The sequence below is a fragment of the Melanotaenia boesemani genome, chromosome 1 (assembly GCF_017639745.1).
Source record: "Melanotaenia boesemani isolate fMelBoe1 chromosome 1, fMelBoe1.pri, whole genome shotgun sequence".
Classification (NCBI taxonomy): domain Eukaryota; kingdom Metazoa; phylum Chordata; class Actinopteri; order Atheriniformes; family Melanotaeniidae; genus Melanotaenia; species Melanotaenia boesemani.
Genome location: NC_055682.1, coordinates 17,333,964 through 17,348,644, shown reverse-complemented (window position 1 = coordinate 17,348,644; position 14,681 = coordinate 17,333,964). Strand labels below are relative to the sequence as shown.

The 14,681-nt window shown below is 37.2% G+C and overlaps 2 protein-coding genes across 4 annotated transcripts; both read left to right on the top strand.

Annotated features, from left to right (window-relative positions):
* Nucleotides 1–2,907: 2,907 nt before the first annotated feature.
* On the top strand, nt 2,908–6,801 carry LOC121644811 (ATP synthase F(0) complex subunit C3, mitochondrial-like). Its single transcript, XM_041993028.1, has 5 exons — nt 2,908–3,001; nt 3,275–3,367; nt 3,939–4,007; nt 5,164–5,363; nt 6,414–6,801. Exons 2-5 carry the CDS (start codon nt 3,329–3,331, stop codon nt 6,526–6,528), a joined length of 423 nt encoding a protein of 140 aa, XP_041848962.1. The 5' UTR covers nt 2,908–3,001; nt 3,275–3,328; the 3' UTR covers nt 6,529–6,801.
* A 553-nt stretch (nt 6,802–7,354) lies between these two features.
* On the top strand, nt 7,355–13,445 carry nsun3 (NOP2/Sun RNA methyltransferase 3). Of its 3 annotated transcripts, none has more exons than XM_041994640.1 (7): nt 7,355–7,806; nt 8,874–8,977; nt 9,054–9,177; nt 9,274–9,574; nt 10,096–10,250; nt 10,919–11,040; nt 12,810–13,445. In XM_041994640.1, exons 1-7 carry the CDS (start codon nt 7,696–7,698, stop codon nt 13,141–13,143), a joined length of 1,251 nt encoding a protein of 416 aa, XP_041850574.1. In that variant the 5' UTR covers nt 7,355–7,695; the 3' UTR covers nt 13,144–13,445. The 3 variants fall into 3 exon arrangements, with proteins under 3 accessions (XP_041850574.1, XP_041850567.1, XP_041850581.1); XM_041994647.1 differs by having other exon boundaries at nt 7,356–7,649; nt 7,754–7,806; nt 9,054–9,574; XM_041994633.1 differs by having other exon boundaries at nt 9,054–9,574.
* The last annotated feature ends 1,236 nt before the right edge of the window (nt 13,446–14,681 follow it).

Below are 14,681 nucleotides of genomic sequence, written 5' to 3'. Positions count from 1 at the left end.
ATGGAATCTGGCCTGCAGCACAACCAGAGGGGATTCTCCCACTTTCTAAAATAGACTGTGATGTTGCTGCCATCGTGTGGCCATCATTCAAATTAATGGGTCATAAACAGGCGTGTGCAAAACTTTCCAACAGGCTGTTGGAGATCAATTATTTGAGGCAGGTGCGTTGCAACAGGAAAACATCTTAAACTTCAGGACATAACCCCAATGACAGAAGCTGCTGACTGATGTGCTAAATATCATGCAAATATTGTGATACTAGCTTTATTTGTCAAATTGACAAATCATCATGTTTTAGTAAAATGAAACAAAGACCTAAAGACTAAATTAAAAGATAAATAAAAAAGCATAAAATAAATTATGTATAATAAATTAAATTAGTTACAATAAAAAACAAAAAGAAAAAAAATTAGAAGTGCTGCGTGATTGCAGTCAAATAATCACTCATGAATTACCTGTGATGACAGAAATCCTAAAGTACAGAAGAATTTCACATTTTAATCACCCATTATATCTATACATACATCTATGGTCATCTTCAGAAGTGAATTTGTGTAAAGAAATAAATGGTTTGAACATCAAACATATGCAGGTGCCTTGTGAAACAGTAAATATAATGTAGTTGATAATATTTAGTTAAGATGATGTTAACAAGTGAATAAAAATAACATACCTGATTAAAAACAACAATACTAATACTAATACTAATACTAATACTAAATATTGGGGATTGGAAACACTCACTTTATTTAAATCCAGGTAAAGACCTGTTCTCTTCTGCATTTGAATAGTTCTTAAAAAAAAGTCAAAATCTGCACTCTTTCTTTTAAACTCAAATGTTTAAACTTGATGTTTTTAATAGTTTTTTTTATCTAATGTTCTTTCTTTTCCCTTTCGCTTTTGTTCATAATTTTAAATTATACTTCTTATTTTCTGATGTTTCAATGTTTCTGTAAAACACGTTGAATCAGCCTGTCATTGAATTGTGCTATACAAACAAACCTGCCTTGCCTTGCCTTACTACTACTACTACTACTACTACTACTAATAATAATAATATTAATAATAATAATAATTAAAGCCGCAAGCGGCATCCATCGGGTCCGAGCTTCCTGGACCTCGCCACCCGATGTCGCCATGGCAACAGGTGGTGTAATGCGTTAAGGACCCAACCTGTATGAATCCTGTCAAGTTTGGTGCAGATCCCATGTATTCCTATGGAGATATGAGCAAACTGTGTTTCATGGCGAGAAGGCTTTTTCCATCGGTTGCCACGGTAACACGCTTTCTGCTATTAGAAAGATTTGAATAGCGTTTGGTCCCCAACTTGTCAGGAAGCTTCCCACCAAGTATGGAGTCGGTGGCACGAATCGCCTCCGACTAGTTCGTTCAAATAGAAGTGAAATGAAAGATGGCGGGCACCCCGTTGCCATGGCAACAGGTGTTGGATTGACTTCTTTGCTGGACTTGGGGTGTCACAGATATGAATACTGATAAGGTTGGTGCAGATCCCATGTTTTTCTATGGAGATATGAGAAAACCGTGTTTCATTGCGAGAAGGTCATTTTCCCTCGGTTGCCACGGTAACACGCTTTCTGCTATTAGAAAGATTTGAATAGCGTTTGGTCCCCAACTTGTCAGGAAGTTTCCCTCCAAGTTTGGAGTCAGTCGCACGAATCCCCTCAGACTAGTTCGTTCAAATACGATGTGTGTAAAGTGCCAAAAATGGCAAAAAAATGGCCGTACACGCCAAGATGGCGGGCACCACGTTGCCATGGCAACAGGTGTTAGATTGACTTTTTTGCTCGACTCGGGGTGTTACACATGTGTGCCGAGTTTCGTGTTCCTACGTCGAAGTAGAGTTTTGGGACCCCATTCATTAGGGGAATTTTGGGGTGTCTAGGTGGCGCTGTTGAGCCAATTTTGCATTGAAGTGTATGCGGACCTTATAATATCCGAGTTACGCGGGACTTGACGTGTGTGCCAAGTTTCACAACTTTTCATGGGTGCTTAGGGGGTCAAATTTGGGGTCGAAACGCTTAGAAGGAGAATAAACATTTCAGGAACAATAGGGCCTTGCCATACTTTGTATGGCTCGGACCCTAATTATTATTATTATAGTATTAATTAATTAAGTTGTTAGGAGTATTCATTATCAAACTACATCAGTTTTGTTTACATACTAATAACTTCTGACAATCAGTTGAAGCTACACAGTAATGCAACAAAAGAGCCCAGTGCAGTTGATTGTTAGGACAAAGTTTGAGAAGCAGAATAGTAATACAGGCTATTAATAAGATATTCCACTCTAAATGATAATCATGAACAAGCCCTTGAGATGAAAAAGTTATGGGCCTTTGTAAAAAGCCATTTAAGAGCTAAAAGGTTGAAACAATAGACCATTTTAAAGGCTGTAGTTAATCTTCCAATAATTGACCTGTTCACAGTGACATTTTGGCCAGGAATGCCAGGACATTTAAATGCTATTGTATTCATACAAAAAACATAATGACCTGGTCTGTAACAGGTGGTCTATAAATAATTCCTATGTATTAACTCTACTTCTTTATTTTTTTTTTCTTCCTAAGGCACCGTATTTTATATTCCATACAGTCCATTTCCTCTTGTTTATTGTTTTTTTTAACCTCGATATTAATTTAAAATTGTAAATTGTAAAATAGTATTTTCTTTTCTTTTCATTTTCTACTTTTGATTTGGATTTTTGTGTGTGTGTGTGTTTATGCTGTAACATTGCAGTTTCCCAGTTTAGCATCAATAAATGAGGTCTGGTTCTGATTTAACTTGCTTGCTGATAAGCTGCTTCTTGGACAAGAATAAAATATTTTCACCTCCAGAGTTCAGTGTGCGTCAGGGGTGGAACTTTATTGAAGAGACGCTTAACCTTCATGTTATGACAGTCCAGGAAACCGGAAATGCACTCTCAATAAGTAAAACTGCGCATGCGTTTACCTCTCGTGCTTTCGACCTTTACAGCAGACCGGTGAGAGCTAACCTCCTATGTTACAAACCGTGTTTTAGTGAAAAATAGACTTTTAACGCTTCTATATTTTCGGTATCGGCCTATTTTAATTCGCTGCAGTGTTGCAGTCTTCTTCTAGTTTTCAACTAGCTAATTTTTATTGACATTGTACGATTTTTGCAGCTGATCTTGACCTTATATTTGTCCACTTAACTTTGCATGCATTGTACTCTTTCATGGGAGAAAACAGGCTCAGCAAACCTAACTTTAACATTTTCCCATATGTTTATTCAGACATCGGACACACACCTGCTGCTCTAGTTGACCTGACCTGAACGTCCAGTCGTAATGTATGCCTGTGCTAAGTTCGTCTCCACGCCCTCTCTGGTGAGTTTATATGAATGAATGGTGAATAATCACTGTTACAAGCTCTAAACCGCGCATGACGACAACAGGAGAGAGTACAGAAATGTTATTTGCTGCCAATCTATCTTTAGTAGCTTCAAAGTAGCTTGCTAACGCTGTCACCGAGTTAGCCGAGCCGTGTAGCCGTCTTTGACCCTCTGCTAAAGTCAGCTGGTGTACAAGCCTGCAAGGACGTTGTAGTTTCTGTCAGGACTAATAGAAAACGGCACATTGCATTAGCACAACAGTTTTCTTTTGTAAACTTATTTAAACAAACATCATCTAAATGTAAGGAATATTAATAAGAGGACTTATTATTAAGAGGAACTGAGCTACTCAAACAGCTCAAGCAACACACCGTTGTTGTCCTATGGCAGGTTTAGATTGACAAACTGAATGTTGCCAAAAATGAAACAACTTCCTTTCAGTGCTTTCTTAAGCAAGATACATTGATTCAGACCAGATGGTAGTAACAAATATAGGGGGTTAAATGACTGGTAATCACCTTATCAGACCATGAGTGCCATATGTTTGCTTGTTTCCCTTATTACAGGTCCGCGCTGGATCACGGGCACTCTACAGACCACTCTCAGCAGCAGTAGTGTCTGACAGGAAAGCAGAGGTGAGCACCCAACACAAGATACTGTAAACATATTCAGAGATTAGGGGCTGTCTGAAGCTATTACAGCTCCATTGGTCTCCTTTTTCTGCTCGCATTCCTATTCTTATTTAGGAATTTTCTGCAGAAGTAGTCGTGGTATTCACATCTACATTTAGCTAATTAGACTGGAAGGTTAACACGGCTTTATTTGAAACAAATGCCAACTCTGCATCAGTAAGTGAGGTTTCCTTACACTCTCTGTAAAACTGCACTAATGTTTTGTAGCCTGGCTTTACCAGATAGATGCTAAAATGCAAACTAGTCTTACAGCTCTTGGTTCAAGGTTGAAGGGCTGTTATCAAGGGTAGACTAAAATAATTTGCCTTATGTTGCATAAATGTAGTTGATTGAGTAAAGGTCAGAGTAAATCTGTTAAAATGTCGGGGAGTGCAAGACTTATTCTGCAAATCAATTTTATGAGTTGTTAGTGAAATTTTATTTAATCCGCTTACCAGGCAAAATGCTCCCTTGAGTTTGTGAATAACTTTAAAGAAATGCAGCAATACTTTCAAATTTCAGGTTAATTTTCTGTTTAGGTTGCTTCACTCAAATTAAAAGGGGGAGTTTACTATTTTATACACCAGCTACCCCTACTGGATATTAAGTGTGAAAACACTCCTGATGGGAACAACGGGTTTGGGATGTAGATCTGAAACTGTTACTGTCTGTTTACAAATACGAGTCGGGTCAAGAAAACTACTGCATTCCCTCAAGTAAACACTGTTCTATTCAGCAGGAAACTATATAAATAAACTGTTTTGACATAACTTAACAAAGAAATTAGAACAAACTGACTCGAGGTACTCTACCCCTTTGGCAAGATTTTAATTTTAATTGGTTCAAGGTTGAAGGGCTGTTATCAAGGGTAGACTAAAATAATTTGCCTTATGTTGCATAAATGTAGTTGATTGAGTAAAGGTCAGAGTAAATCTGTTAAAATATCGGGGAGTGCAAGACTTATTCTGCAAATCAATTTTATGAGTTGTTAGTGAAATTTTATTTAATCCGCTTACCAGGCTAAATGCTCCCTTGAGTTTGTGAATAACTTTAAAGAAATGCATTGTAAAGACGTACTCAGGTTATTTAATTAATTTTATTTTTTTGTATTTGTATAAAGACTGCTTCACTCCTGGCACCACTAAGTACTGCAGCCTCCCAGCAGCAGGTGGCAGTGCGAGGATTCCAAACCAGCGCTGTGAGCCGTGATATCGACACAGCCGCAAAGTTTATTGGAGCAGGAGCTGCCACTGTGGGAGTGGCTGGATCTGGAGCTGGAATTGGAACTGTGTTTGGCAGCCTTATTATTGGATATGCCAGGTAGTTTTTTTTTTTCTTCTTCTTTTTCTTCCCCCAATAAGTAAGGCCATTTGCCTTTTTTATATTTGTGGGCTGGTTAAGCCAGCATGTTTCAAAATTTTGCAGTGGTCCAGACTTGATTAGGCAAGCATATATTCTGTGGTATATTAACATACTCAACTAAAGCCTAGTACACACATAATGATTTTTTTAATCTTATGAGATTTTTTTTATTGGTTTGAGACCTCACACGTGAAGATAAAAAATCAGGCATTAAACAGTTTCGATCATAATGTGTGTGGTGTGCGCCGATAATCTAATCACAGAACAACACACACATAATGATGCTGTACCTCAATCTACAGTCTACAATCTAGTCCTCCGAGCCGGACAAACGTTGATATGTAGAAGAACCATAGCAACAACCGGCAAAAAACAAAGAAGAAACATGCTAATAATCGGAAAACACAACACAGAGCATGGAAGGGGATATATAGGACGAGGGAATGATGGTGGTCTTGGGACTATTGTTAACAGAAAAAGCCAGAAATTTAAAAAAAAAAATAACAGATTGGAGACGGCATGAACACGGACTTTACTTACTTCCTTGTTCCCCAGCCAGCTCTCTCTCTCTATTTGGCTACATTCCCTACCATGTCACCGTTCCTCAGAAATCTGCGCTTAAATATTGAACGTGTTCAATATTCCCGATTGTCGGCTATGACCCGTTTTGGAGCGGATTATTGGGAAAAATCTGCTCGTAACGCACCACACACCAAATGATAATTGGACAGGGAAATCTCATGATGATTGGGCGTTTGCTGATTGAGGTCGGGATGAGGCAAAATCGGGACAAAAACAGCCCAATAATCGTTGTGTGTACCAGGCTTAATAAGTTCAGTTATGAAAATATAGCTGGAAAAATATCTTGTTAATTATCAGCCATAACCAATGTCTTAAAGCAAACTGCGGTAGAATTTGTTAGAAAAACCTCAAAATCTTTCAGCAGTTGTACTGTTACTAGTACTGTGATCTCCACCATGTCTTATCTGGCCTCTCTTGTCTCAACAGGAACCCCTCTCTGAAGCAGCAGCTGTTCTCGTACGCCATCTTGGGCTTTGCTCTGTCTGAAGCTATGGGTCTCTTCTGTTTGATGGTTGCATTCCTTATTCTGTTTGCCATGTAATGTTCGGCATTTGTTGTACAAAAAACATTACATTGTCAACAAGTCAGCAGTTTGAATAGCAGGATAATATCAGCTGAGTGTTGCTTATTCTTGTCAGTGTTTCCATAGAGATTATGAATTTGATGTAAGGACCTCTGCTAAACTCAAATCACTTTAATTATGGGTTTGACCATAATGTATTTTTGATCAAAAGTTTTTGTTAATAAACAAAAGGAAAAAAACAAAACATGCAACCAATAACAGAAGTAAAACAATTCTTCATTTGTCTGTAAATTTGTAGTCTGGTGTTTTTATATTTGGACCTTGTGTTTTTCTCTTTGATTTCTTTGCCCTTTTGAACTGTGCGTGCCCCCACGTTATGAGCACAAGCTGAAGAAAATCTCATTTTACTTAACATTTAAAGATATTTTGAAACATCAGAATCACAACACTTTATTAATCCCAGAGGAAATTATGTAACCTGCAGAATGACTTCCCTTAGACCTATATACACACATGCACACAGATTTATAATGAAACTCATTTAAATTTCCACTGAGGGAGTAAAACTACATCTTCTGTTTTGGCACAAATAGATTAATATGTTAAAGTATTTTTTTAAATTTAACCTCTCTCAAATACAAGGCCAACCAGCCTTGTTACCCAACCGGATCCTTGCCAGATTACGTGAGAATCCTGCGTAAACAATAAAATCCATTGAACGTCATCTTGTCATTAACTGAGTTGAATATGCATGTGAAGTAACATTAGTTATATAAACATTAAACTCTGGCCATTTTTTTAAAAGTCTTGCATTTACTTTATGAAACTATTTAAGAGGAGGACCCATTGAATTTCAATGTCAGTTTTGCTCAAGAACCCTATGTGTCCATCCGAGAACATCGTAACAGGGATTGCTGCTGTCGTGTTCAGATAATGTTACGCTCTAATTTATTTGAATATACGTACGTGGTTCCACGAAACATTATTTTTCCCCACTCGGACCTCTGGCGGAACTAAAGCACAGTTCATGTTGTGGAGGGGAGGAATTTCAATAACGTACTCAACAATGTCAAAGCGTTTTTTCATTTTTGGTAGGGAATTGTAAAGGTGGTGAAATTCGGATATGTTAGTACGCAGATGTAGGTGCGTCAGTTTTACAGTAAATCGTGGAAAATCTGGTTTGCAATGAAAAAGCTAACGCCAACGCTTTTATGGTGTTTATGGTCGTCTAACTGTCACACAGGACCCAATGTAGTTTTACAGCCGATTAAAGGAAAAGGGGCTCGGAATAACGAGGTAATCAAACTTAACGACTTTAAAAAACAAAAACAAAAACAAAAAACAAAACGAATTTTTTCTTTTTTTTTTTTTTTTTTATTTATTTTAATGCAGCGGATATCATTGGCTTTCAGCTCATTGACAATTTTTGTTGTACTTTTATAATTTAATGAATTTTATAAGCATTGTTTTCTCTTAATTTCTTGTTCCCAAGCTGATGCCTGGTAATTAAAATCTTGCCAAAGGGGAAGAGTACCTTGAGTCAGAGTTTGTTCTAATTTCTTTGTTAAGTTATGTCAAAACAGTTTATTTATATAGTTTCCTGCTGAATAGAACAGTGTTTACTTGAGGGAATGTAGTAGTTTTCTTGACCCGACTCGTATTTGTAAACAGACAGTAACAGTTTCAGATCTACATCCCAAACCCGTTGTTCCCATCAGGAGTGTTTTCACACTTAATATCCAGTAGGGGTAGCTGGTGTATAAAATAGTAAACTCCCCCTTTTAATTTGAGTGAAGCAACCTAAACAGAAAATTAACCTGAAATTTGAAAGTATTGCTGTAGTTTTAGAATAAACTCTTACATGATATGACGATAGAATAACACAAAAACAATACTGAAAAAAATTATATATACATACACACACACATATATACACACACACACACACACACATATATATATGTGTGTGTGTGTGTGTGTGTGTATACTGTATAAAAAAACAACTACTTTACATGAATGTTACAAAAAAAAAAAGAAAATCCAGAGAGGGTTAGGGTTAGACAGTTTCAGAAATCACTTTGCAGAAAACAATACAATCAAAACCAACAAAAACACAATGTTCAAGAAAAAGAAGAAAAAAAAATCACGAGTGTTTTGCAAAACAGAAAATGAAACACAGACATTTCATAAAGCATTTATGTGTTTTCAGAAAGTTTGCTGAGAAAAGTTGATCCTGAAATGTTAGCAAGTCTTTTAAAAAATTTTTTTCAGTGTTATCTGAAATTTGATACTTTTGTCATACTTTTTGGTTTTGATGTTGAATTTATTATAAAGTTAAGTTGAATATCTATGTTTTGTAATAGGTAAGAAAAACCCAGAAAACAGAAAGATCCTTGTGTCCAGCAGTTCTCAGTCACTTTGACCAGCAGTACAGTGAAGAACTTGGAGACTTGTGGACATCTGCAAGGTAAACTTTGAAATTATTACTGCAGGTTAGTCAGCAGTTCTTTATCTTATTCACTGTGATTGCTTCTGTCCCACAGAGCAGTTTTCCTGGACCCTCAGTCTTGGCAGTATGGAGTCATGCTCAATCGCTTCAGTGTTGTGACAGACATCATGCAGATTCTTCAGTCTCAGGGTTTTTCAGCATTGCTGCCGCAAACACAGGTGTCACAGTTCATGTGTAATGGTGCCTCCACTGTGTCTAATTCCAATAACAAAGAAGGAAAAGATAATCTGTTGTCTTGTCACCACACCTCCAAGGGCTCTCCTGAGGACTCAGATTTCCAGCCATACATCACTTCTCATGCTCTCACTCAGGGCTCTCAGTCAAAGCCCTGTCTTACTTTACCCCATACTTCACTGCAGTGTTACATCCACTCAAGTCCACTGAGGTTTCCCTCTCAGGCTCACAGACCTGGGCAACTGAAGCAGTACTACCTCCTGAATGCTGCCTCCCTGCTACCAGTGCTCGCTCTGCAAATCAGAGATGGAGACAAGGTTTTGGATCTTTGTTCTGCTCCTGGAGGCAAAGCCATAGCCATAATGCAGAGTGCAACTCCAGGTGAACACATCCTTTTAAGCTGTCTTATATACAATGAATTGATATGTTAGAAAAACAGATTTGCCTGTGGAATTTGCACAAGTGATAAATTTGAAAAAGCTAATATAATTTCACCTTTAATAATTTCAAAGAAGTAAAAAAATTATAAGTTTATAGTAAAATGCCATATACTAGTATTTTATGTTTACAATACTCAGCTCTCAAGTGTTTGTATTACTAATATCGTGCAATAAATATTAATAGTTATGCTTCATTTAACCTGTGACCCCAAATAATAATACACTCACACAATACACACAAACACAGATTATATGAAATGACTTAACAACCTTTTAACAAAAATATGCCAAAAAGAGTTTGGCTATACTTTAAAAAAATGATGCAGCTTAGATAAAAAGTTTTCTTAGCTCTTTTTGCTGCTTCACATGACTGAAAGTAATATTTTCATTTTCCATGAACAATCTTTTTACGATCCCATTAACCACTAGTAATAAGTATTTCTGCTCTGTGTGATGTTCCAGAGCTTCTCTGCTGTAATGAACCAGATCCTCACAGACGGGACTGGCTGAGCAAAACCCTAGCTTCTTTTCTGCCCAGCTCACTAAACAACAGAGTGGTTGTGTCTGCACAGGATGGACAGGCTTTTGGGCAAAGTGAAGCAGGCTTTTATGACAAGGTGGGCAAAGAACTTCTGTCATGTTTATGGCCGCTTGTGATTGAATTTCCTTTCAGCATCCAGCAAATTAAGGTGATGCACTTCTTGTTTTCCAAGGCCAAGGATATAAATGAGTGAGAACAGTAGGCCTTTGAACAGAAGCTAATAAACCCAGCAGAAAAGAAAAGTGTTTATTGAAAATAGGAGCCGAGAAGAGGCAGACAAATGGCTGGAAAGAATCAAAGAACTCAGAGTGACTGATAATGGAGCAGGGCATTAAAAAAGAAGGAAACATTCAGAATGAGAGGGTCTACTATGAACTGAATTATTAAAGAAATAAAGAGAAAGGCAATAGGCAGATCACACAGAAGCTGTAGTCTGGCAATGATTTGAATTTCAAGGACGGATTTGTTAAGGGTAATGTAAGCCGAGGTGTAAAAGTTTCAGAAGCTGTTGTCTTCTATTTAATTAACTGTGCGAGGCATGGGTGATTTTGAGGAGGGTGAAATCCTTTTTCCACCATGACTGACCATAATTTTGGAAAGTCATCCATGATCTTTCTTTTAATCTGCTGTGACCATTTAAATATTAGCATTCACATTTCTGACTTTTTTTTTTTTTGCATTCTTTAACTCTTAGACTCATACATTTAAACTACTTACATTTCTTTCACCACTCTTATGTTTCAGGTTTTAGTTGATGCTCCTTGTTCCAATGACAGGAGCTGGTTGTATTCTAGCAACAGCCAGCAGGTGGCGCAGAGGCTGAAAGACAGAGTCAGACTGCCTGTACTACAGGCTCAACTGCTTAGGTAAGCCCAGTCCCAGACATAGAAAATGCCTGCTATATGGTACATGGGGCAATTAAATAAAACTTTATTATACACTTAATATAATCACTGCACATGTGTATGGTGCTACAAGAGTGAATTACATTTAGTTGGGTGGGATTTAATTCAGTTCAGGTTACATATAACACCAATTCAAGTGATTCCAGTTAATTTAAAGCAGAAAGCAAATGAGTTGATGGAAGTCCAAGTAGAAACGGACCTGCCTGTTATAATCCAGTTTAGTTCAACTGAGGAGTACACTTCATTATAATTAAAGTCAGTGCAGTCGTTGTAATTGTATTCTTACTTTGCTATTGCGTAAAAAGCAGCCTACCTAAGGGAACCGATGGATTGTACCAAATCTTCCTATTGGTTCAGTCTCACTTCCTCAGCATGAATGGGGTAAAACAGTAAACCCTTAATAAACCCCTTTTTAATAGGAAGCGACTAACTGCAGAAACAGAATCAGAAAAGGCGGCCATCTGCCTCAACTGGTTGGCTGTGAAAGGACAGGGCAGATATCAACAAGCACTGTAACATTAGAAAATGGACACTAGAAGGGTGTACGATGAAGGATGTTAAACACAGAATACTTTATTTGTGTAGGCAAGTCTTAACGATGTTTTCTTTTTTGAGGCTCATCATTTTATGCTTCTTCTGCAAACCAATACATCAATACCTGGGCCATCATTTATGAGATAAGCAGGTTATATGAATGAAGAAGCACAAAAACTTTAAAAATCACAACAGAAAAGCTGCAACTAAGACAGACAAAGAAATTTGCCAGAAAATTATTGTTGTAATTAATGTGTGATTACATGCCTGTTTACACAAAGCTCTTGAAGTTCTGACTTGAAGTATTATATCAGCAGTAGAATGAACTTGTTCACAAATCAGAAAGATGCAACTTATTCTGGATCATAAACTGAAAACATGGTTCCCATGGTAACTTGACAGAAAGCCTACATTTTGCTATGCTGTAGCAGCAAAGCTTTATTGATGGCACAGTGTCAACTTCATCTGCTTAGGATATTTACCTTCATTCTTCATCTAAAAATCTGCATCAGAACGTTTTAATCCAACACTGAGTTCCTGTCAGAAGTGATGATTAGTTGGGATTAAAATCGTTGCTTGGTCAAAAACACTAGATTAAATCCAGGAAAGATGTCATTCAATCAAGATTGTATTGTAGTTTAATCAATGTCTAAATGTGTGACACTGATCGATTGTCAAGATAACAGTTAAATGATTAATTTTCTGTCAGTTAATCGACCATCTAACTTTTATTTAAAGTCAATTACTCTCAGTTTTGCTACAGTGTCACACATAAATATTTCTGTCCACGACAGAAAACATCAGGACAAGAATCTGTTAACGGATGGTACTTTTTTTTTTTTTTTGCTCAAAGTAGCTCCGTAAGTCAGAAATCTTGCTTTGTGTTTCAGACCTTTCCTTAAAGAAAAAAGAGAGAGAGAGAGACTGAAACACAATTACAATGCCATATTCATAGATGGAGAGAGAGAAGTCAACATACAGCAGGGTAAAGAGAGCTGCACAGTCAATCATAGGTGGTCTCCCTGCAGCTTAAAGTGCTCTGAAGTTGGTTGATAAAGTAAACCATTTCAACATCATTTCAGCTTTTCATTGACTGCAGAGCAGCCCAAAAACATCTTAGATAGTAAAACAGAAGATATATCAAGTGCAATTTTAAAGTCTATTGCTATGAAGGAATGTTTGTCTTCTCCTTGCAGGTCTGCATTATCTGCAGTGCGCCCGGGGGGTGTTGTGGTCTATTCAACTTGCACACTTTCAAGCTTTGAGAACTACGCTGTTGTTGAGACAGTGCTAAAAGACTTTCCTGAGGCTGAACCCGAAGATCTATGGGAGGAGATTGCCATTTCCTTAAAAAAATACTTTGAATTTAGTTCTTACCCTGGTCATAGCCAGTTACGTCCTGACCCATCCCTGCTGCCAGAAAGCAGCGCTGCGTCCGCTTATCACCACAGACTTGGCATTCTAGTCGTTCCTCAACCTGGCAAGACCTGGGGACCCATGTTTTTGTCTCGGATTAGAAGAAAGGAATGAGGTGGATCTTTATATCCAGAGAAGATGTGTGAAATGAAATTAAATAAAAATGCAAGTGACAGATAACCTCAATACAAAGTCATGTACTTGGCAGTAGCGGCAGCAGTTGTTAACACATGCAGATATAAACATGCCAGTGTCAACACATACCTTATAAATGTCAGGAGTGATGCTCTTCTCTGCACTTTCATCACTGCTACACAAATCATCTGGAGGATTTTTGTGTTGCCGCTGTAGTGTTTCATGCTTGCCTACTAACTAATGTCTTCTGAATGCATACAATAAATATTTTTAACAGTGTAGAAAAAAAAATTAAAACATAGTCGCATTATAATAGGGACTTCGTTTAGTAATATACCTAGAAAAAAATCTTGCCTTTTTTATCAGATCCTCTTAACTTTAAATGTCTTTATAGCCAGCTCATATTTAGCTGTTCAGTCAATTTAATCTTTCACTGGGTAATTTTTGCATTAATATTAAACCCACTTCATTTGTACAAGTGATGGGAAGAGCTGCTGTTCTTACACAATATTTTCATGCAAAGCTGGACTGTATATCAAGTAAGGTATATCTCTAAAGTCTCAGTTTTTGCACATCATTTTGCTGTAATAAGTCATGCTAGCATATTACGCGCACAGTGGTGATGTAACAACATTGCTTTCTGCTGCTTGCCATGGATAAAAAGGGCTGAATGTTTCACATTTTCTTCATGTTTAAGTTTGTTGAACAGACATTATTGCACACAATTGTTGAACTGCATTGCAATAACTATTGTCATCTGGGAAAAAAATACTGTTATTGGCTTACTATCTTAAATCAAACCACAGAGCTGCAACGTTTGAACAGTTTTATTAATTTATTAACACAATCTGTTGGATTCTCTCGAACAACTGATAATATGTCAAAGTAACTAATGGCTTTTGTCTGTGTCTGTACTTTAATGAGACTGCTGCAGTTACACTTGTGCCTTGTTGAAAGCGATACGTATCTATTATTATTAAGTCTGACCTGATCAGATTGCTGTAATTGTTTCTGAAAAGAACCTTTCAGACATGACACCTGCACATTTACATCCCATCAGAGTAATGAATAGCAGTTAATGTAAAGAATCTTATTTGCTGATAGAAAACACACAAGCTTATTTAGATCCCTTGAGATATGGGTGAAATACCATCATGAAAAATTCAAAAGATTCTCCTAATATATGATTTTATATGTTAAATGGACAGCTCACCTCTGTATGTTTCTTCCTGACACTTTCCCATCTATCACACTGCATCTCCTCTGGTTGCAGTTGCACTGAAACTGATTTAAAATTTAAGTAAAACTGTATTTATATAGCACCTCTCAAGCTATGAAAGCACAAAGTGCCTCACAAGAGCCAACAATGTAAAAAACAAACAAAAAATAAAATAAAAAATAAAAAAAGCAGATTTAAAAATATGTGTTTTTAACTAACTTTTACAAGCAACCACAGAGGCCACTGATCTCAAGGCCAAAGGAAGAGAGTTCCAAAGTCCTGGGGCCACTGAACAGAA

Excerpts from the sequence above, each read along its gene's own strand:
- LOC121644811 (XM_041993028.1), top strand. The coding sequence starts at position 3,329 with ATGTATGCCTGTGCTAAGTTCGTCTCCACGCCCTCTCTG. Across the intron at positions 3,368-3,938 it reads TCGTCTCCACGCCCTCTCTG|GTCCGCGCTGGATCACGGGC; the intron begins GTGAGTTTATAT and ends CCCTTATTACAG. Across the intron at positions 4,008-5,163 it reads TGTCTGACAGGAAAGCAGAG|ACTGCTTCACTCCTGGCACC; the intron begins GTGAGCACCCAA and ends ATTTGTATAAAG.
- nsun3 (XM_041994633.1), top strand. The coding sequence starts at position 7,696 with ATGAAAAAGCTAACGCCAACGCTTTTATGGTGTTTATGGTCGTCTAAC. Across the intron at positions 8,978-9,053 it reads GACTTGTGGACATCTGCAAG|AGCAGTTTTCCTGGACCCTC; the intron begins GTAAACTTTGAA and ends TCTGTCCCACAG. Across the intron at positions 10,251-10,918 it reads AAGCAGGCTTTTATGACAAG|GTTTTAGTTGATGCTCCTTG; the intron begins GTGGGCAAAGAA and ends CTTATGTTTCAG.